The 22,217-nt window shown below is 55.5% G+C and overlaps 1 protein-coding gene across 3 annotated transcripts in view; it reads left to right on the plus strand.

The window, feature by feature from the left end:
• Tp73 (tumor protein p73) overlaps nucleotides 1–22,217 on the plus strand; it is a 72,975-nt gene that overhangs the window by 44,181 nt on the left and 6,577 nt on the right. For all 3 annotated transcript variants that reach the window (XM_060378958.1, XM_060378957.1, XM_021656569.2), the window contains 6 exons: nucleotides 5,828–6,070; nucleotides 18,519–18,705; nucleotides 19,203–19,318; nucleotides 21,248–21,357; nucleotides 21,557–21,699; nucleotides 22,035–22,123. In XM_060378958.1, coding sequence (XP_060234941.1) covers nucleotides 5,828–6,070; nucleotides 18,519–18,705; nucleotides 19,203–19,318; nucleotides 21,248–21,357; nucleotides 21,557–21,699; nucleotides 22,035–22,123 — 888 coding nt within the window. The remainder of the gene's footprint in view (nucleotides 1–5,827; nucleotides 6,071–18,518; nucleotides 18,706–19,202; nucleotides 19,319–21,247; nucleotides 21,358–21,556; nucleotides 21,700–22,034; nucleotides 22,124–22,217) is intronic.

The following is a 22,217-nucleotide window of genomic DNA, read 5'->3' on the forward strand; positions in this document are numbered from 1 at the left end:
CCACCCTCTTCTCCCTCTGCTTAGGGCAGACAGGAAACTCAGCTGCCTCCTAGCAGGAGCTTGGGGATCTGGAGTCCCAGTTGTGGGGGTTCCTTGCTCCTCTGCTATAGGGCAAGGTCACCATCCTGATGTCACCCCAGGGCATGAAGAGACCAAGAGAGACAAGGTGTGAGAACTGACTTGAAGTCTGAGCCTAAGGGAAACGGTGCAGGTATTGATGGCTCTGTCCGGCAGACAGCCCAGTAGGGCTTCCGGCAGAACTACAGGCCGACACCAAGATGAGGTCCTTGACACCGAGGGAGTAGGGGACTCTTTTGAGAAAGCGTGGCCTTCTCTGCAGAGGGTGTGGCCCACAGGAGCTCTCATTCTCCTGAGCTCAGGACGGGTCTCTCCCTCAAGTGCCCTGGGGTTTGCTGGATGACCACAGCCCCTCTGGACAAAGCCTAGTGTGTGACACAGAGACAGGGGTGGGGTGAGCTGTGTTCTCCTCAAACCCCCGTCCCCATCAGCGCTATGTCCCCATGCTGATGTTTCCCAGGAAGGTTGGTCTCCCAGTGGCCTGGACACTGGAGGAAAGGCCACCCGCTGGCTCCATGACTCTCATTCCTCGGGGCCTCTCCAGGTCACGCCCAGGCACCCCGAGTGCACATGTAGGCACACGCATGCTGCCGCAGGCTGGGCATGCCCTAATTAGCCCACTATCTTGGAGTTCTCATTGAAAGCAAAACAAACCAAAAAAGTTTGGGTTTGTCCAGGTTCTTCCCTGAGGCCAAGTGGGCCTTGTCTGGGCTTCCGGGGGGCCTCTGAGTCTGGGGAACCCCTGGGCTTCTGTGTAGATCTGCTTGGACCTCTCTGACAAGGCTCTTCCTATCAGCAGCCTGACTGCAGGCTGAAGTGGGGGCCAGACTGAGCCCCACAGTCTGGCAATGAGGAAACCGTTTTCTTCCCCTGAGCCTCAGGATGGGGAGGGAACCCTATGCAGAAGGTCACTTTCCAGGCAGTGGGGTCCTTGCCATCTCGGGGAGGCATGACAGACACCAAGACCAGACTGTGAGTGAGTGGAAGGGGTCCCTAGGGAATGCAAGAAATGAGCAGGCATGGGAGGCCCAGCATTTGCCAGACAAGGGACAGACTGATCTACTGGGCAGCCCAGGGAGGCCTGCTCCTGTGAGGGCCTCAGATTCACCATGCCAGCCAGCTTCTGCTCCGAGGTACTGAGGGCCTGCCTTCTGGATGTGCCCGGTCCCTCCTGCAGAATGCTCCCACAGATGCTATCGCTGTTCCTTTTGGTTCAGTGACTAAGTATTTGGCACCCACCTCCAATCATTGAAGAATGCAGACAAGTTAAAATATGAACCTTGCTGCCATGGGCCTGTACCCTGCTTCTGAGCAAGAGAGGCAGGGCTCCCTGCCCGTCAGGGATTGGGCATGGAGGGGCTGCTACTGCCTGCTGCCACCGTCATGGCCTCCCTTCCCAAAGCCCCCTGGGAAGACATTGAACCCAAGGCTGCAGGAAGGAGGTGGTTCTGTAGTCCAATCCTGGATCTGAAACATAACAGGGAGATCCCTACCCTGAGGTTCACGGACCCGTGGAAGACAGGAAACATGAGCTAGAACCATGGACCATCCGTCTGTCTGTCTTGGTTCCTAGACAGCCACACCAGAGAGCTGTCTTCCTGACCATCAGACTTAGCACATGGCTATCCCACTCACTCACTCACTCTGCATTCTCCTGCTACTTTGTTGCAACAGAAAAAAAAATGCCTTAAGCAGCCAATCTGCACCGGGAACACTGGTGGTCCGGTCCAGGTCAGCACTGCTCAGGGAATACAAGATGTGGGATCCTGGGTCTGTGAGATCCTGTGTCCTCAAACTCATCTGTGTGCGTGTTCTTCTTTGTCTGTGGGTTTGCCTGCATCTGTTAAGCCCTTCACATTTTCAGGATCACTGTGTCTGTGGGGACCTGCGTCTGTAGGTTCCTCATCTTCAAATCTAATGAGTAGGAATCCAAAAAATATTTGGAAAAATTGCATTTATAGCGAGCATGTGCAGACACGATTTTCTTCTCCCCGTAAGCAGTGTGCTGTAATGGCTGCACAGCATATGCGGTGTGTTAGGCTCTGTGAGCCAGCCAGGGGATGTGTGTAGGCTCGTATAAATACTACACCATTGTCTCCGAAGGGCTTTCTCTCGGGGTGCCCATGGCGTTGCTGGGCCTGATCTCTCATGAACACTAAGGGACAAGTGTAGGACCCCAGCCATGTGTGGACTGTGGCTCAGTCGAGGAATGTCTGCCTGGTGTGTGTGCGTTCTGGGTTCAGTCCCCAGGACTGCAGAGGAACTGGTGGATGGAATCATTTGCTCTGCCACCTGGGGTCATCTCTGTGTGCGTACAGTCCTTGCACTCGACACGCTCCTCTTCACATGCTCAACCCTTTGGGGTCGTGGTCCAGCTCACAGACTGTGTGGGTCCTCACAGGCTCACAGTTCCATAGGACATGGGAGCGATGCCTTCTGGAGGAGAGCATTAGGACGAAGGTCAGGGCATGTAGGTGTCCGGGCTGCTGTGGCCAGGGCTGGCCCCTCTGAGCTCAGCTGAGGCTGTGACAAGACCAAGGTGGAGGTTTCCTCCAGGAGGTAGGCTGTGGTCAGAGGTCTGTAGGAGGATTCTGAGAGTGAAGGTGCTTGAGTGCGGTCTGTGCTAGGCCAACCAGAGCTCCGCCTTCATGCCGCTCAAACGCCTAGTCAGCAGGAGGAGCGGACCATGACCTTCTTGCCAGGAGTCTGGGGGCAGGGCTTGGGATGGGGAGGGGTCTCCTAGCATCGTGTAGGCTCCACAGTATAGGAGGCTTGTGGTCTTCCCCTCTCTGATGGGGCCAGCTGTCATGCCCCATGCTCCAAATGGCCTTGGTGCTGGGGATGTAACTCTGGTGGCAGAGTACACGAGCCTGTGGGTTCAATTCCCGGCACTGTACAAAGTGGCCATCCTGGTGCCTGCTCGTAATCCCAGCACTCAAGACATAGTGGCAGAAGTTCAAGGTCAGCTTCCTAGATAATGAGCTCCAGGATAGCCTGGGCTACATGAGATCATGTCTCAGAAACTGAAAATAACAAAACAAACAAGTAAATAATAAGAAGTACTACCCAGCAGTGTTTAGTCTGAACAAATGTAGGCAACCATTGCTTCTAGAACATTTCCACCTCCCCCAGAGAGAGAAACCCTGCCTGGGATGCTCTGCTTCCCGCTCTGCAGCCCAGCAGCTTCTGCTCCTCTCTCTCTCTGGATTTGCCTGTTCTGAAGGTTTGCCTACATGAAGTCACACTGTGTGTCTGATGAGAGCAAAGTCTTGGGTTGCATCCTCATGGTTGCTATGTTATCACAGTCCTGTGGCCGGTGGTCTTCTAACTTGTTTGCCCACTGCCTGGGGTAGGGGTAGGTAGAGGGGCTGGCGCCCTGTGGCACAGGAAGTTGAGAACGTGTAGGAGCCCATCCAGGACTATGGGGAGGACTCGGTGGTCAGAGCCTAGCCTGCAGGCCCAGCCCTCTGTGGGTGGACAGTTTTATACTATGGAACTCTGGCCTCCTCGCCAAGGCCTATCCACCCAAACCCAGCAGGGCCTTGCATACTCGGGAAAAGGTGGGTCTTAGACATTGGCTAAGCTCTGGCAGCAGTTGGCTGCCCCACAGTCCCCAAGCTAGAGCCTCCAAGAAAACCTCTGCATGGCCCTCAGAGGCTTAAGGTGCAGAGGTCACAAGTGGCAAGAGCCGGAACCTTGGGATGGAGAGCTGGCTCAGTGGCTAGGAGTACTCACTGCCCTTGCAGAGGACACAGGTTTGGTTCCCAGCACCCACACAGCAGCTCAAAACCATCTATAACTCCAGTTCCAGGGCGTTTGATGCCCTTGCTGTTATTGAACTTGGGGTCACATCCTGTGTCCTGAGCCAGGTTTGGCCACCCATACTCAATAAGCCAAACGAACAGTAGAAAGCATGAAAAGGCCACATTGGGAAGCAGGACATTTGGCTTAAGTTTGGCTTCAGGGTCCAAAGTTAAAGTAAAACCTAAATAGAGTGTCAAGAAATTGCACATGTGAGCACTCTGGTCACGGTGGGATTCAGCCTACTGATGACCCATGACTGAGCTTCAGTCTCAGGGGGGACAAGTTGTTAGAACTGGGTAAAATCTCCTTTTCCTTTTCCCAGCACGAGATTCTTTGGGGGAAATTCCCATGTCTTTGGGGTCCATTGTTTTAAACCCTGACAGTCAGACTGACAGACAAGTTTCCCTTCAGAATATCTTCATTTCTGTCAGTCCTTTTACATCTTTCCAGCCTGTGACCTCATAGGTCACACATGCAGTAAATAATTACACATATAAGTTTTTTTTTAAGTCCTTAAAAAACAAAAACAAAAAAAGCCCAACCAGACCACTGTCACTTGCCCTTGTCTGCCAAGTTTCCTCTTCTGTCTCCTGAGCTGGTCTTCCTCCTTCTGGGAAGCCCTTAGTAGGACCCTCCCTCCTGTATTAGCTTCCATCGGGGGTTGTCCTGGACCCTGGCCTGACCCCAAAGCTCCTGCCCAGGACCCACACTGGACCACTGGGGCTTTGTCATCACCTGTCACTTTGTACAACCGTGCTCCATCTGAGGACTGAGGCACAGGAGGACGGAGCACAAGGTCCCCCTGAGAAGAGGGACCTATGCTAGGAGCACTGTCAGCCCAGGCCATGGGTCTTGGCCTCCCTTGTGGTCTAGAAACACTGTAGACATAGAGGAGGCAGGCTGGAGGGAGGTTCCAGTTGGGCCAAGTTGGGTCCATCATCTGTGAAGTGGGAACAAAAGGTAGTGTCCACCTCCAGCCTGTGGAGGGCCAACTGTGTGTGCAGGAAGGTTCCTGGGCACAGAGAGGATCAGGAAGCACCTGCAGTTAGGCAGCCACTCTGGGCAGTGTCAGCCATGGGTACTGGCCTCCCAAATCCTTCTTGCTTGATGCTTTTGGATGTGGACTGGGTAGTCCTCAAGTTGATATTTGTTGAAACATCCAAGGCAGGCAGGTAGGGCCTCCCTAAAGCTCATTGGGGCAAGCTGACCTAGCCGAGGGTCCCACAGATGGTGGAGGAGGGCTCACTGAGTTCAGGGTCATTAAATACATTTTTTTTGGGGGGGGAGGTCTGGGCTGCCTGGGCTACCTAGCTGAAAGCCAGCAGGAATCATCCCTGGGTGGAAGAATGGGGAAGTCACTGTCAAGGAGATAAAGCCAACAGCTTAAACAAATTCTTTTGAAAGTGTTCTTTGGGACCTCCAGGGACTGACTGCTGCCTCGGCTCTGTTCATCACTTAGGGGGCTGGACTCAGGGGTCACATCTGGCCTTCCAGGACTCCAGGGCACCCATGCTCCAAAACCTGCTGTGCACCCACCCCAGATCTGCAGCCAGCCTGCAGGCATGTGTGTGAGCACTCCAGCCCGTGCTGCCCTGGGAACACAGTGGAGGCCACGGGGGTCATGGTCTGGGAGCCCTCTCCACCAAACAGCTCCCCTTCGGGAGGTGTGCAAAGCCCCAATCCACCTTGCTGGCAGCTGGGTGGATCCCCAGGAGCCCTGGCACCCGGCAGGAGAGGTGAATGTGCGTTTATCCCAACACAAGTAGTGGCCTGTTGGGGTGGGGTGGGGGCCCCAGGAAATATTTGGGATGACTTGGAGCCGGCTGGCCCTTTAAGGCTCCTGTAACAAGACACCTCCCCAACGGGACAGGAGCCACAGGAGCCTGAGCTGGGGCTTCCACCTTAGCCCTGGTTTCTCCCCTCCCTCCTCCCCCTTCCTTGCCAGGCCCAGTTCAATTTGCTCAGCAGCGCCATGGACCAGATGGGTAGCCGCGCGGCCCCAGCCAGCCCCTACACCCCAGAGCACGCTGCCAGTGCGCCCACCCACTCGCCCTACGCGCAGCCCAGCTCCACCTTCGACACCATGTCTCCGGCGCCTGTCATCCCTTCCAACACTGACTACCCTGGTCCCCACCACTTCGAGGTCACCTTCCAGCAGTCAAGCACAGCCAAGTCGGCCACCTGGACGGTGAGTAGCCATGTTGCCAGTGGCATCGGAGGGAGGGCAGCAGGGTAGGATGCCACAGCCCTGGCACTGAGGTCTGTCTGAGCACACACAGGCTGTCCACACGGGGTTCCCACCTGGCCAGAGCCAGGAGGAGCATCAAGCAGGAGGCGGTCCTGGGGCTGGGCAGTGTGGGTGTGTCCACCCCTAGGACGTGCGGCCAGAGCCAGCCAACCTCCCATGGGGTCCAGAAAGGTCGGGAAAGTTGCAACCAGCGAGGTCTACAGGGCAGGGAGCGTGGCCAGTTTTTCTGTGCTCAGTGCCTTGAACTCTATCTAGTCCCGCACCTCTGCTGAGAGTCTCGGGCACCCACAGAGGCTGCCTGTTCCAGAGAGTTTGGTTGTGGATTGGGGTTTTGTCCTTACATCTCTGTGCATTGGTGTGAGACCGGATCTCCAGAAAGCACGGTGCTGAGGGTTCCGGTTCTTTCCCCGGTGCCTGTTCTTTCACCGGTTCCTCCAGAAGCAGTCTGGCTTGCGGCTGGGAATTAGCTGATGTTGACAAAATCCCACCTGTTCGCTTGCTGAGAGCTGGGCAGCCGGCTAAGTGCTGGTGTCTGTCCCCATTGCGCAGCCAGGAAAGCTCAGTTGTGAGAAGGGAGAGCAGTCTGCTCAGAGTTATGCATGCAGTGAGAGATGCTGAGCTTGGGACACTCTGTGGGAGAAGGGGCTGCAGGAGGAACACAGAGACGCTTGAGAGACTTGAGAGACGCTGGTCTGGGCACAGTGTTGGGTAGGAAGGGCATTCTCAGGGCCTTCTGTTCTCCATACCCAGCCAAGGCTAGGGACAGAGGACCTGGCACCTGGGACAGTAGGAGGTCCACTGAGGGATACTGAGTCATCCACGGGTCCCCATCTTCCTCATCCACGCTCTCCAGGGAACAGCTGGATATGGAGCAGTCCATGCAGTGCAAGCTCCTGAGCAGGGCCATCCTTCCTCCCAAGTCCCCTGGTTGTAGCTTTCACACTCTCCCAGGAGACTGAAGAGCTGGACAGAGCCAGACCTTGTAGGTGGCCACAGACAATCAGTCTGGCTGGCCAGGGCCTGGTCTCCTCTAGTTTCTTTTGGCTGCTGTTCAAGGCAGGCTTCCCAGCTCCTGGCCCATCATCAAGTGAAGGCTCAGCCCAAATGCTGGAGCTCTGAGAGGCTTCAGGGGGCAAGAGGGGCTGGGTACCTTTGGCGCTTCATCCCAGTGACTGCAGGCCCATGTGCTCGGTTCTCCCTAATCACAGATCATTGCTAACTGACGGTGGTGATGAGGGTTTGAGTGAGATGGGACTGGTGCAGCACACAGCTCTAAAGCCTACCCTGGGGCAGCGGAGGGAGCCACCCAACATGGCCTTTCTGTAGAACCACCCCTGAGGACGGCCTCTCCTGTACGGCCTGTGTGTGTGTGTGGTGGGGGCTGGCCTAGGCTCGTCCTCCGGTAGGGAGTAATGACCTAGACTGAGTGACCTGTGGCCAGGCTAGAAAGCCCAGCATATAGGTGCTTCCAGTCCCAAGAGGCTCTTTACACTGCTCTCACACTTTCAAATGTATTCCCTAAGTCCGTTGTGGGGGGAGGCAGAGTCCTGTCTGTCATAAAGGTCTGGTGGTGTAAGAAGTCGCCTAAATCCTGGGGATGCTGCTGCGCATGGGATTGCCTCCATGACTCTTCTTTGCCTGAGATGTTGATGATGATATCTTTGCCATGCCTGAGGGTTCAGGTGCCTCAGGGCTGATCTTTGAGAGGGGCAGGTACTGCCCGCCTTACTGGCTTCCTCCTGCCATCTGGGGCTTCTGCAATCCCCTCTGAGGTGTTTGACATCAAGTATCCCATAATGCTTTGTTTCCTGCCACCCTGCTCTAACTGCTCCCATGGTGTAGTCTGCTCGGATGAGACACACTCCTGGCTGGCCAGACATACCAGGGAGCAAGGACGGCATGGCCTCCCAACCCAGCCTTCACCCAGTGCCAGAGCAGCAGAGCGGAGCTGTCAGCAAGAGGACGCTGTTGCCTACCCACTCCCAGCCTCGTCACACAGGGGGTGAGGTGGGACCAACATTGATAATGAGATTTTTGGCACCTCGGAGATCTGGGAGCAGACACCCGAGGGCTTTTCTCGATGCCTAGGGAAGGGGCTGGCAGTGGCCGCTCTCGGCTCTGGGGGTCCAACTGTGTGGTGCTGCCCAGACTTGCCACCTAGGCTCCTGCCACGCCACTGGCTGGTAACTGATAGATAATTCATATTTTTCTCAAGTACAATTCCATATTGACTGCTGCCTTCATTCCTCTCAGATTGGCAAAAACACCCTCCCTGGCCTCCAAGTGACCACAGCTGTTAATGGGGCTTTTGGCCTCGGCATTGCTGAAGCCACTTTGGGGACTCTCTGGCCTCAGAAGATCTGCTTGGCCTGACCAGATTTTCTCTTAGCCTGAAAATCACTTGTTCAATAAGGAGCCTGGGATTCTAGTTCATGGCCCTGCGTGAATGTATACATACATGTACAAGGTCCCCTACGCCCCAACACCTAGGTACACAGGTGTGTGTAGTGTATGCACTTATGTGCCTGTGAGCACACAAGGATGTAAACCTACATGTGCTAAGGGATCTACATATGTAGACACACACACTGGTCCCCCTGATTGCTTCCTAGAGTTCTGACAGCCCCTTGCCTCAGAAAAGGCTAAGAGGAAGGAGGACTGGCGAGAAGAGGGCTTTATGTTTGGGCGTGAGACTGTAGACAGCTGGTCTCAGGAGTCCTTTAGGAGGGGAGGAATCGGGACAGGTTCTTGTACATCTCCCGACAGCAAGAAGAGAGGGGCGTCCAGCACCAGCTCAGCATCTTCACAGTGGCTCTGCACTATGAGAGAAGTGGGTGTTTTCAATATTGTGGACATTTAGAAACAAAGCTCTGTTTAGACAAGATGGCCACTGTGGATGGTAAGCCTGGCCTAGTATGTGTCTGGAGAGCCCGAGAGGCAGGCTGTGCCACAGCAGCTACTACAGAGGCAGCTGCAGAAGAGAGCAATAGTGAAGGTGGTCCTGGATGGCTTGACTGCCTGGGAGCTTCAAGAATAAACATATAGATGGCCTGGACATGTCCCCAAGTAACCTTCAGCTGCCCTCAGTGTGTGTGTGTGTGTGTGTGTGTGTGTGTGTGTGTGTGTATGTGTGTGTGTGTGTGTGTGTGTCTGTCTGTCTGTCTGTCTGCCCGCCTGCCTGTCCTGAAAGAGAGCCCCTACCCACCCACCCAGCAGTCCCTGGCAGGAAGCACAAAGCCTCTGTGAGGGCTTCCTGGGGAGGGACGGGGCTGAGTCAACACTAATGGATTTGGAGCAAACTTTCCAGCCCCTCAGAGGTTTGCAAAGCAGAAGAATAGAGGAGGTGTCCCGACATGATTGTGGTATCAATTGCGTTATCCTAAAAGTTTATGGAATGCATAAATGGAATTAATACCTTTTACTGGCACCAGGAGCAATTATGTATATTTAAAGCCTAGAGAAGAGTTCTAACAATGTTTATTGTAGAGATGAAACGTGAATTATTAGGGGAAACAAGAGCACTCACGGAGGAATTGCAATTGCTCATATTGTGTGTAGCTTTGCAGGAGAGGACGGGCCCCACTAAGCTGGCCCTGGCTCTGACCTGGGCTGGGTACCTGCAGCAGGGATGATGGCCTGAAGGACTCTGGCCATTGGTGGCCTCCCAGTAGGCACAGACTCTAGCCTGGAGATTCTGAACCCCTGGCTCCAACTGCAGCTTGACACTGCCAGCGGTCCCTGCATCTAAGCGTGCTCCCCAACAGAGCGGTCATACCACATACCTCCAGGGTGCTAGTGGGGGGCATGAGAAAGGGCATCTTGGGGGACAGGACTCTATCCCATGGTTTGGGGCTATTGAGGATTGAGTTCTTATTCATGTATTGCCAAAAATCATCCTTTTTTCAGAGTCAGCTGTGTGGCTTGGGAGTGTGGTTCCTGGTTCACTGTTCTCTGCACTCAGGAGACTGGTGTGACCCTGGAAGGCCTAAAGCTGACGCTCCACAGACTCTCCCACAGTTGCTCATGCCACTCATGCTGAGGAGACTATCACAGCAGAGTGACTGGAGACCTGTTCTGAGTGGGGCTGTGGGAGACTCCCTGTTGCTTGTACTCTGCACAGCTGATGCAGCCATGGCATCCTGGGACCCCAGCTGCCATCCCTCAGCGCACAGCAGATACAATTACCTCCTTTCCCACTTTACAGACCAGAAACTCAGAGGGCAGGTCAAGGCCATGTCACCCATCCGCAAAGGGCTGAGACAGGACGCTCACCTCAGTGCCCTATGCCGGAGTTGGCGGAGTTCTCTTTCTCTCTCCCCTGTCCACAGCTCTAAGTTCCCTAGTGGTGGTTCTGAAACCTTAGAGTTCTCTAAGCAACAGGAAGGGGGCCCTGACACCCAGAGGCCCACCTGCTTGCCTCAAAGAAGGAGATCTGGGCTTATTCCTTAGCATGGGGAGAGCTTCTGCTACCGCTCACATTGGTGGAGAGACACACCATCCACCCAGGACAGATTTGTAAATGCTTTCTGACCAACATCCGAGGTGAGGAGGCCAGCCAGGCCCGTGGAACACTCCTCCTTCCTCTTCCCATTGTTGATCTGTGCTACATTTGCCCTGGTGGACCTTGAGCACCTCAGCTCTACCAACACACTCTGCAGCTTGGAGAGAAGCCAGTGGGGGTGGGGCATTGTTCATCATAGGTTAAAGCTGGACAGGGTTTGGGGAGCACAGCAAGGTGCCATCTGGGGCCGAGTGTTGAGTTGACTTCCTGCATGCCTGCACCTCCAGGCTGGTGGTAGGCATAGGGGAACCACCTGAAATTTATCAGACTCCCACCTTGGAAGCTGAGCTAACCTTAGGTGCATGGGGGCCACTCCAGAATAGTTGTCTGTGCCCTGGAGGCCCAGACCCTGTTGCCTCCTCTTGAGAAAATCCCACAGCCACATCCAGTAACATCACTGCTTTTACATGAGCTGGAGTGTTCTAGACTTTGAGATGGGAGGAGGGGCCCTCTGCCTCCACCGCTGACCAGTGTAAGACCAAGCCTAGTACTCCAAGACCAGGTATCAGGTGGCAAAGTCAGACTGCGCCGTACACTTGAAGGCAGAGAAGCTTTTTGGAAAAGCTGCTAGTGTGGCAGATAAGGCAGAAACCTACAGTGACCCGAACCCCAGTCCTGTTTACCTGCCTCTCCACAAGCAGCCTGTCCTGCATCAGCTCGCTTGGTGTCCCGCTGTGCTGGACAGCCTAGGGAGGCCTTCTGAACTTTGGGAGGGTGAAACAGGGCAGTGCCATGCTCTGTACCTGGCCCTGGTTCCGGGAGCTCCTACTCAGCTCTGCTCAGGGATTTGGACTCTAGAATGTTCCTGCCCTAAAGCTACAATGAAGGTGTCTAAAGCTCAGTGAAAACTTATATTCTAACCAGCTATTGCCTGCAGCACTAAAGCGCAACTCCCCTAAATACACACACACACACACACACACACACACACACACACACACACTCACTCACGCACGCACACACACACCTGGCTGTCACTAGTCCCTGAGACTGTATGGAAAGTCACAGATCTTGAGGAAAGGAGCTGGTCAACATGAGTGTTTAGAAGGGTCACAGGGATGGACTCTTCTGTGGACAGTCTGCCCTGTGATACCCTTGCAGTCCTCATGCTGACAAGGGCGATCCTGCCTGGAAGCTACAGCTGGGGATGGGCAGCAGGCTGACCCGGTCGCCCTGCGGGATCCTGCACTGACAGTCCCGGGGCCGGAGGAGACACTGAGCAGGGCCGAGCAGGCTGCCCTCGGCGGTGGGCAAGACCTCAGGAACAGCTCTCCTGCTGGCTGGACCAGGAAGGAGGAGCCCTGTTTGGGCTTTCAGGGAGGATCAGCCCATGGTGCTTTGGATCCCATCACAGAATGTTCTCAGAATACACTGTTCCTGAAGTCCCCAGATGGGTCCTGGAAAAAAGATTAGATGTTCAAGTAAGCGTGGTGACAGTACCTTCTACAGAAGTCTCAGAAAATCCGGGCAGTGGCCCTCTGAAGCTAGAGCATTATATGGCATTCTGCAAAGGTCAGCTGCACCCATCCAACCAGCTGCCCGGGACCTCCGTCCACCTGATGAGTTGATATCGAGGGAGACACTTCCCACTAATGTCAGGACAGGACAGGACAGGACCCACCTGGCAGCTTCCTCTCCCCCTGTAAAAACAAGCCCAGCCCATTGCTGCCTGTCTTTCCTGGCTTCGATGCTCTACTTGGCCACCTGACTGTCCTCTTACACTAACCCAGTCTCTCTGGACCCTGATCTCAGGTCCCTGACCTGCCAAGTCTGATGGAAACAAAGGGCCAAAGATGGAGATACCTGGTCTTGAGAGGACAGAACCAAACTCCAACTCACTTCTAAGACTTCTATGTCGTCCCCACAAACGTGTGGAGACTCCTCCCTGCAGCAGGCCAGCAATGCCACAGCAGCAGATACCAGCGTCAGCATCAGATGCCTCCTAAGGCTTCGACCCTTTAATACAGTTCCTCATGTGGTGACCTCCAACCGTAAAATCATTTTTATTGCTACCTCATAACTGTGATTTTGCTACTGTTATGAGTCATAATGTAAGTACCTGATATGCAGGTATCTGATATATGACCCCTGTAAAGCAGTCATTTGACCTCCTCCCGACAGGGGTCATGACCCACGTGTTGAGAGCCACTTCTCTGGACAGTTCTGACACTGGGATGCCTGGGGGTCTAGTCTGAAACCCTTCCCAGGGGAAGGGTTCTGTCCTCAAGGCTGTGCCGTTGGTACCACTGCCTTACTTACGGTTTCCGGCTACTGTTCTTTGGGGCCGTCGGTCTGCTCCAGCAGCTCACAGGACTGTGAAGACTGTTTCCCAGACAGACAGGTGGACACACGGAGTAAGGAGCAGCAGGGAAGGAATGTGTGGGATGAGGGGAGAAGTACGTGAGCTACCTGGCCCTCTCCGGCTCTGCTCTCAGCCAGTCCTCAGTTGAAAAAGGCAACGTTGCTCTGAAAATTCTCCAGACTTTAAGAGCTATTTACCAGGAACCAGAGATGTACAGAAAATATAATGTAACGTCTGTTTACTGATCTACCCCAGCTCAGCCGTCAGCTTGTGGAAGCAAAGTTCTAGTTCCTAGGAAGTGAGGGTGAAAGGTAAGAGTGGGAACCTACAGAGAAAGTGATGTGGGCAGGGCCCGTTTTCTGCCTTAGGCTTCTATGTAGAACCCTCGACCACGCATTCCAGATTCCCAACCACTGCCCTCCCCTTGTCTGAGGTTCTCACACACAGGTCTCCCTCTGCTGCTCAGCTCCCCGAACTAGGACAGAAATTGCTGAAGGTTCTCTGCCCATGAGAAGCATGCCCAAACCCCATGACCTGGGGCCCTTGAACTTCCTGGTCTTGGTGCTCATATGGCTTTTGCTTACCTGTTGAGATTTTGCTCAAGGATGTGGTAGAGCAGGCTGCCGAGCTCCTGGTGCGTGTATGTGAGGGGTGGGGGGAATGTTGTGGCTCAGCTAGCTCTTTGTCTGTCTCTCCATAGGGGACTATGGCACTCCTCGCACAGGACAGTGGTCAGGCTTCACATCTGCCTCTTGGGTGTCTTCTACCCTTCCTCAGACCGCAGCTCTTTAGGAATAGCGACTACCTCTTTGTTGTACACTTAGCAGGACCAAGCACTGGAGCCTGGGTTCATGGAACGTGGACTCTCCTTGCCCTCAACTACATCCTGGCATGAGGGTGCTAGGCTGGGCGACTGTCACCTGAGCATCATTCCCTTCATCCCTGTTCTTCTATAGGGGCTCCCTAAGCTGTGTAAGATGCTCCCTGAATGAGCACAAAAATGAGCAATGATGGTAGTGAATTGTGAATTGTGCCAGCCAAGGCCAAGATGTGCCCACAAACAAAGTGGCTTCCCCAGAGCTGTTCTTGGCTAATGGGACGCGTGGGTCTGCATCTCTTGCAGTGGCCTTTCCTGAGGAGAAATGCAAACAGGCAGGAAGCCAGAGCTCAGGGGCTGTAGCCCTGGGTCCTCCAGATTTGAGAGAGCAGCCCCAGCCTGCCAGATCGCATGCCCTGCTGTGTGGATCTGTCCTGGGGAGTAAAAGCCTGTGAGCCTGGGGCTGACACTCAAAGGGGCCCACAGCCCCAGAGAACAGGAGCGCAAGTGTGTGCGCGCACACACACACACACACAACTATATAAAAGTGGGCTATGAAAAAACTATTTTAAAAGAGCCCCCAGCACAGCCTTTCGCTCCGAATCTGTCCTAACAGATTCACCCAAACTGGTTAACGGTATTTGCGGTTTGCAAGATACTACATGTCCCGGGAAAATGACAGACAAGTTATTATCACCTTCCCACTGTCCTCTTGCCCAAACCTGCCTGTGCCGGGCACCCAGCTGCCGGGAGCGGGTGCGAGGAAATTAACAGCCCTGTGCCGCACCCGCCCCTGCCCGCCCTCTCACCCACCACCCTGCACAAGCCCTGCCAGGCTGGGGGCTTCCAGCCAGGCCGGCCCATTTGGACTGGGATGGGGGAGGAGAGAGGAGGAGGGAGGGAGGAGGGGTCAGGAGAGGAGCCGTGGCAGGGGGGACGTCTGCTCCGATGTTGGGCAAAGTATTTCCTGCAAGCCCCGCGGAACACACGCATCCTCGCAGGCAAGTCCGGACGGCGCCGTGTCAACAGCCGAAGATAAATAAGATTTTATCAGCTCGGAATCTGTTGAAACACATCCATCTAGCGGTTCTAGGGAAGGAGAGGCAGGAGGAGGGCATCGGGGAGGAAGCATACCCTCCTGACATCCTGGAAAGGAGCTATCCACCCCCTGTCCCTTCTCCAGAGCCCGGCCCTGAGGACTGACCCCACAAACTTTGCCAAGGCAGGGGAGTGCCCTGCTGGCAACCTCCTGGTCTCAGGACTTGGGTATCCTGGAGTCCTGTGTCGTTGTGCCCCGCCCCCACCCCATGGCGGCTGGTTTTACCACCTGATCCTCTGAGGTGTGGGGAAGCTTTGGCATCTTTCCCTGAAACTCCCCACTCCTGACTAAAATGAACTACCACAGATTTAACCTGTGGCTGGTGTGGGGCTGGCAGCTGTGTGCTCCCCAAAGCCCCATGATCACTGGATTAGGGACTCCATGCAATGGTGCAGACGTAAGGCAAGCCCTTCACCTTGCCCTAGGGCGAGGGACCTCCCGTATCTTCATGGGCTGGGGCTCTCCCTCCAAGCTGTCCCAGATGGCTTGACTTCACATTGAGTCTCTCTGAGAGGAGAACGCCCTTCCGCAGCTGCTGCTTCGGTACCAGGGACAGCTCCCGGCATTTTGAGCTCCTCCCCCAGGGAGGGGCATCTATGGCTCATCCCTTCCTTACCAGGCCTGCTACCCTGCGATGTATCTCTAGCTCCCTCCAGACCCCCAAGGGTCCCACTCCAGGCCATGGAGGGCAGTACCACCTCATCCCCATCCTAGGACAACTGTTGGCACAAAAGCCACCTTCTGAAGAGGAGGCTCAGGCCTCAGCTGCCTCTGGCCACACCTTGGCAGTGGCAGTGCTTGGCTTAGGGTTGTAGCCAATTATCCTAGTCTTCAGAGAGCAGCGATAGGGGTGGGACAGTGCTCCAGGGATGGGCTCTCATTCTCAGGAGTGGGTGTCTTAGGGCTGCTCTGATGCCTTTCTCCGGGCTGTGCCCTAAGCTCCATCCTCATAGGAGTGCAGAGGTGAGCCTGACGCATCCTCCCTCCAGGCATGTTTGGGCTCCCCAGGAATGTGGCCTCAGGGCACCATCACACCTGGCCTACTCCCAGCCCATCTTGGCTCATGCCCTGGTGGGTCCGTGACTGCTTCTGAGGTGGTGAGCTAGAGCACTGGAGAGGAAGGAACCTCTGGGTCGCCAGCTCTGGAAAAGCTAATGTAGGAGACCCCAGGTCCATAGGCCTCGTCAGCTGTGCCAACCCACAAATTACCTTCCCTGGTAATGAACAACCATGCTAGAATAAGAGGCATCTGACCTTGCCGGCACTCTGCCACACAGCTGGCATCTGGGGTCTGGTGATAGGTCAGTGGTAGGCAAGCCTGGTATGTGGTCCAGTGTTTGGGGCAATCCAGCCTAACATTCCTGAGTCAGAACAGAGAGCCAAGTGGCCAGACTTGGAAGACTAATTTTTTGCTGCCTCTGGTGCCTTTGAGCCCAGTGCCACCCCAAACCCCGCAGGCAAGGCCTGTTTTATGGAATGTCTGCTGCCCCACCCCTCAGCCCATTTTCTTTAAGTAGCTAGGCCCCACAAAAGTGCGCACTCAGCAATGGAAGCTGCAACTCACAGCTTCACCAGGAAGCTGCCTTGGTTGAGTCCCTCTGAGCTCAGGACTAGCTAGGTTTCCCCTCCCCTCTGGAGGCCACACGCAATTGTCTGAGCCTGAGGCTTGTTGGGAAGCTTTCATTTGTGAACAAGCAAGAGGTTGGTCACTTGCTAGTACCAAGTGCTTGTCTGGCCCTGTGTATGAATCTGCTTAATGTTGGGAATCCTCATACTCTGAACCTTATATCTCCCCAAGTGTCTTTTCCAGGGAGGCCACAGTGAGTACAGAGTTAGGATGCCTTTACCAAGTACCAGCTGTACCCCCAGCCACTGCATGTTGCTGTTGAAGGATGGGGGGAGGGTGGCTGGGTGAGTAGAGCTGCCTATCTGCCTTCCCTCAGACGCCTGCATTCCAGGAGGTTGTGTATACTGTATACCTGAAGCGCGACATAAGTGCTCAGCAATGCACAGCTCCTGTGCAAAGTTCCTGAGCCCCAGAGAAGCTCAGTAACCTGCCTCCTACCTGCCCATCCTGCATCCTTTACCTGCCCAGGTTACTAGCACAGACGTTCCTGCTACCCTGGTCCCATAGCTTGCTACTCTGTCCTCAACTTGCACAGAGGGAGACCAGACTGTGATGGGCCAGCCTGAGGGGAGGCTTTGTGCAGAAAACTGGAGCTCAGATATGGATCTGCAGAGGCCAGGTGTGCCTGTCCAAGTCACATGGTTTCTCATGTATCCTTGGGCTAGGCCTGTGGCTCTCCCTCCAGAAGGTAAGGATGGAGATCCCCCAGAAAGTCAAGCTGACCTTAAGGTGAGGCCTTGGGCTGCTCCTTGAGAATCAGGCCAGTTCCTTCAGCTAGGGCTCTCTCTGAGTTCCAAAACAGCCCCCCAGGCCTTCTGTGAGGTCCCTGTAGTGAGTCTCTTGCTCTTTAAACAGGCAAAAGGGACCTACCTCACTCACCTTCCCCTGCCTTCTCTTCCTTGCATTTGCCTGTGGTATATGCTCTTTCTGCAAGCCCCTTGCAGGGAGCCATAAGCCTATAGGGTTGGGGCAGTCAGGGTCCTCCACTGTCCCTTTTGAAGGAAAGACTTGCTCACGCACCACCTCATCTTTCTGCTTTTGTTAACAGCTCACCATCTCTGGCCTCAGTTTCCTCAACTATCACAATGGAACATGGAGAACATTTTACAGGGTCATGATTCTGAGTGGGTTGGGACTTTTGAGAGAGAGGAGCACCATAACAATTCCCTCTAAACCCAAGGGCCCAGGAACCTCCACTGCCCTTGAGGAGGACACTGTGAGGAGTCTCCAAGGGTCTTGGGAGCCAGAGTGGAGGGTCAGATGGCCTGTAAATAGATGGACATGACTGAAGTGGCCTCAGCAGGGTCAGTATAATCCTTAGATGGTGACCAGAGCCACAGGGCATGGATACTGGAGGAATGGTAGCATCCCATTGTTTCTGGCATTGCCCTGGCATGACCTCGGGTTCAATCAGGTTCCAGAATGGGGAAACTGGGCCTCACACAACTGCAGAGCTTGGCTGCCTGGACTTGGTGGCTTCACTTGGTGGAACAGTGTGGGTGACTGGTCAACCTATTAGGACTTGCTGGTCCAGAGAGTTGTCCATTGGCAGGCAAAGGTGGAAGGGGCGAGTCGTCCACTTACAGAGTACCTCATCTGTGCAAGGCAGAGGGATGCAATTCTGAACTTGTCAAGCCAGCTCGATGCTGCATGCCTAGCTCTGCAGCCGAGCCTAAGAGCAGGTCTGGGAAAACAGGACTGGGACTGATTCTATTGCCCTCCCCACAACACCCTCTTGCCCTTTGCCCTCCTTATCCAGTGGTCCACCACTTGCAGCCTTTGAGACACAGGTATAAGTAGCAGGCAGTTGCCGAGTGGGCAGTGGGCATGCCTACCTCTATGCTTCGAAGAGAGGATGCCCGAAGCTTCTGGGAGCAGGCCCCGTCAGAATGCTTGGGAAAGGGGTCCTGTGGAAGGGACCCAGCCCAGGCAAGCATAGAGAACTGAGCTGTGATCCTAACCCAGCACTCCTCTCCCTCCAGTACTCCCCACTTCTGAAGAAGCTGTATTGCCAGATTGCTAAGACATGCCCCATCCAGATCAAGGTGTCCACACCACCCCCCCCAGGCACGGCCATCCGGGCCATGCCAGTCTACAAGAAGGCAGAGCACGTGACTGACATCGTTAAGCGCTGCCCCAACCATGAGCTTGGCAGGGACTTCAATGAAGGTGAGCACCCCCTTTCCATGGTGGGGCCCCAACCTCTGCAGCACTGTGGCCAACTGAAGGGAAACCCGGCCAGCAGCACAGCTGAAAGACGCAGCCTGTGAGTGTAGCCTGGTGGTATTCCCCGTACTCCCTCGCTAGCAACTTCGAGTGGGAACCCTCACCCCTTCCCTCCGGGTCCATCTCCTCAGCTCTGACTGCAGCTCAAGAGGCTGATGCTCCAGCAGGGGCGTGGCTCTTGAGAAATCTGAGGGACCCCAGGAAGCCTTGTGAACGTTCATGCAGTGTTCATGGTGGAGGCTGTGACACCCCCACCATCAGAAGAGCCAGGAACAGCATCCCTCAGGCTCAAGGCCACCTGGATGAGGGTGGCACAGCTCTGGGCCTTGCCTGGGATTCTCACAGGGACAAGCCCCATGGTCTCAGCTCTGCCATGCAGCTGCTACAGGGGTGACAGGCTGGAGGAGGGCCCTCTCTAAAGCTGTGTCCCCTCCCGGCAGGACAGTCTGCGCCGGCCAGCCATCTGATCCGTGTAGAAGGCAACAGCCTCTCCCAGTATGTGGATGACCCTGTCACCGGCAGGCAGAGTGTGGTTGTGCCCTACGAACCCCCACAGGTAGGCCGGGGGCCAGACTGGGATACAAAGCCAACCTTACAGGGTGGGCTTCCCTGGGACACTGCTCTGAGCTCAGCTGGCCCCTTAGGGCCTTTTCCTGGCAGTTAATTTGTGAGCACATACTGTGTGTACTGACCCTCAGGCTTGGGCTCCATTCAACTTCAGTTTCTGTCTGTCTGTCTGTCTTGGTCTCTGTCTGTCTGTCTGTCTGTCTGTCTGTGTCTCTCTCTTTCTCTCTCAGTATGTGTGTGTGTATGTCCTCAGCAATATATCTCGGTATGGTCACACGACCTCTAAGCTTCCAGCCCTACCCTCCCAGGGAAGTCTAATCCTCTTACCCGTTTCTCTCAGTGTCAGTACAACCTTCTAGACGTGGGAGTGAGAAAGTTCCTGAACATCTCAGACTCCACTGGCAGGACAAAACCAAGCCAGGAAGCATGGGGTGGTGGGTAGAAGGTAGGGAACCCATGCTTGGAGCTAGGAATCATGAAAGGGGTCCTGGAGCAGCCTGGGGGTCACGGACGCCGACTACAGGGGGCTGGGTCTGTGGGACACGGGCTCAGGAGGGTCGGGAAGACTGGAGTGAAGGGTGAGTCTTCAGAGGGCGTGTGTGCAGAGCCTCAGAAGTGGAGTGCAAGATGGAGGTGGGGTACACCAGAGGTGGTGGCAGCAGCTAGATATGAGGTATGGCGGGGGGCTATGGAGGCTCAGGCTGGAGGCAGAGGGCACAGACCAGAGGTCAGGGAACCAGGCTGGTGGTTGCAAAGTAGTCAAGTGATGAAACAGTGGAGGAGGCAGGTGCCCACTTCTGGCAACAGAGGGTGTGTGCTCACCATTCTAGATCTGATATGAGGCCCTGTTGGGGCCAAAGGCAAGGTGGGGGAAGCTGAACACAGGAGTGACGTTGGGTGGTATCAGGGCAGATTCTGAAGAGGACAGCAGACTGAAGTCTCATCCCTGTGATGACATGAGGACCATCCTCTACCCGGTCCTGCAGGCCTGTGAGGCAGCTCTTCATGTAGTAGGACAGGGCCCAGGGGTGGGCACGCACACACCAGCACCCTCCCCTTTCCTCAGAGGAGGCCTCACGGGCTCAGGCTTGCAGGCAGCGTAGGATTCTTTTGCCCTCTAGTGGCTGCCAGGTGCAAGTTCTGGGAAGGGCAGAACCCAAGACAGTTGTCTGAAACCAGAGCCAGCAGAGTGCTTTGAAAGCACAGGTGGATCACTGGGTGGGCAGGCAGCCCCGAGTGAGTGTATAGACCGGTGGGTGGGTGGATGTGGGGTGGGCAGGCAGCCCCGAGTGAGTGTGTAGATGGGTGGGTGGGTGGATGTGGGGAGGTCAGGCAAGGAGTGAGTGTGTAGACGGGTGGGTGGGTGGATGTGGGGTGGGCAGGCAGCCCCGAGTGAGTGTGTAGACGGGTGGGTGGGTGGGTGGATGTGGGGTGGGCAGGCAAGCGAGTGGGTGGTGGGCAGAGGGTGGATGGGCAGGCATGGAAGGGGGTGACTAGATGGACGTATGTATAGACAAGTGACTAATGTATGGGCGAGTGGATGAATGGGTGAGGTGGACAGGCAAGTGAATGGGGTAGGTGAATGGGTGGGTAGACATGTGGGTGAGTGGGTGGGTAGGTAGATGGATAGGTGGGAATGTGGTGAGCAGGTGGGCATGTAAATGGAGGGGTGAATGGACGGGAAGATGGCCTGATGGATGGCAGGTAATAAGTGGAGAGGTGGGTGGATGAGTGCAAAGGCAGGAGTTATAGTTGGTGGGTGGCTGGGTGGATAAATGGGTAGACGATAAGAGAACCACAGTGCAGCACGCCATGCCCACCCAGAACCAGGGCCAGATGTGGCAGCTAGAAGTCCTTTCTCCGGAAGGTGGGGCCTACATGCTTGCACTAAGGCCTTTCCTGCCTCTCCTGTGGACAGGTGGGAACAGAATTCACCACCATCCTGTACAACTTCATGTGTAACAGCAGCTGCGTGGGGGGCATGAATCGGAGGCCCATCCTCGTTATCATCACCCTGGAGACCCGGGAGTGAGTCTGCGGTGACAGGATGGTGGAGGTGGGGCAGGGACTTGGGCCAGCACTGTGGGGGGCATGTCATGGACACCGGGAGGGCTGGCTCTCCTCGGAGGGCACTCAGCTTCAAGCCCAGTCCTGTGGGGTCTGCAGGAGGTAGACAGGCTCAGGAGAGGTCCCTGGAGCTCACAGTTACGCTGTGCCCACCCAACAGTGGACAGGTACTGGGCCGCCGGTCTTTCGAGGGTCGCATCTGTGCCTGTCCTGGCCGTGACCGCAAAGCTGATGAGGACCACTACCGGGAGCAACAGGCCCTGAATGAGAGCGCCACAAAGAATGGGGCTGCCAGTAAACGTGGTGAGTGGGGCTCCGGGCCAGGACACGGTAGAGGGTGGGTCATCCCGCAGATGGAGTTGGGCACACTCGGTGTGAGCAGGTGTGCCACTCCAGAAGGGCACCATCCAGGGGATGGATCTGGGTCTGAATGGCCTAGGCCTGGAAGCCTCCCTGGCTGAACGTGGCCAGTGTTACCCATCTCGCTTGTCTCTATGCTCTGAGGCTGGGGCCGTGCAGGACCCTGTGCCCAGATCCTGCTGGCCTAGGTTTGCACCCATGCTACACCTAGGGCAGTATTCACCTGGCACCTCAGCCTTGCTCGCCGGCTCATGTGTCTTCCCTGACCTGCCCTCCAGCATTCAAGCAGAGCCCCCCTGCCATCCCTGCCCTGGGTACCAATGTGAAAAAGAGGCGACATGGGGACGAGGACACATTCTACATGCATGTGAGTGGCGTGTGGCTATCACAGCGGGCTGGGAGGACAAGGCCTATGTCTCCGTCCCCCAAGAGCCCAGGTTGGGGGATTCCAGACGCCACAG

Source organism: Meriones unguiculatus, chromosome 3 (assembly GCF_030254825.1).
Source record: "Meriones unguiculatus strain TT.TT164.6M chromosome 3, Bangor_MerUng_6.1, whole genome shotgun sequence".
NCBI classification, from domain to species: domain Eukaryota; kingdom Metazoa; phylum Chordata; class Mammalia; order Rodentia; family Muridae; genus Meriones; species Meriones unguiculatus.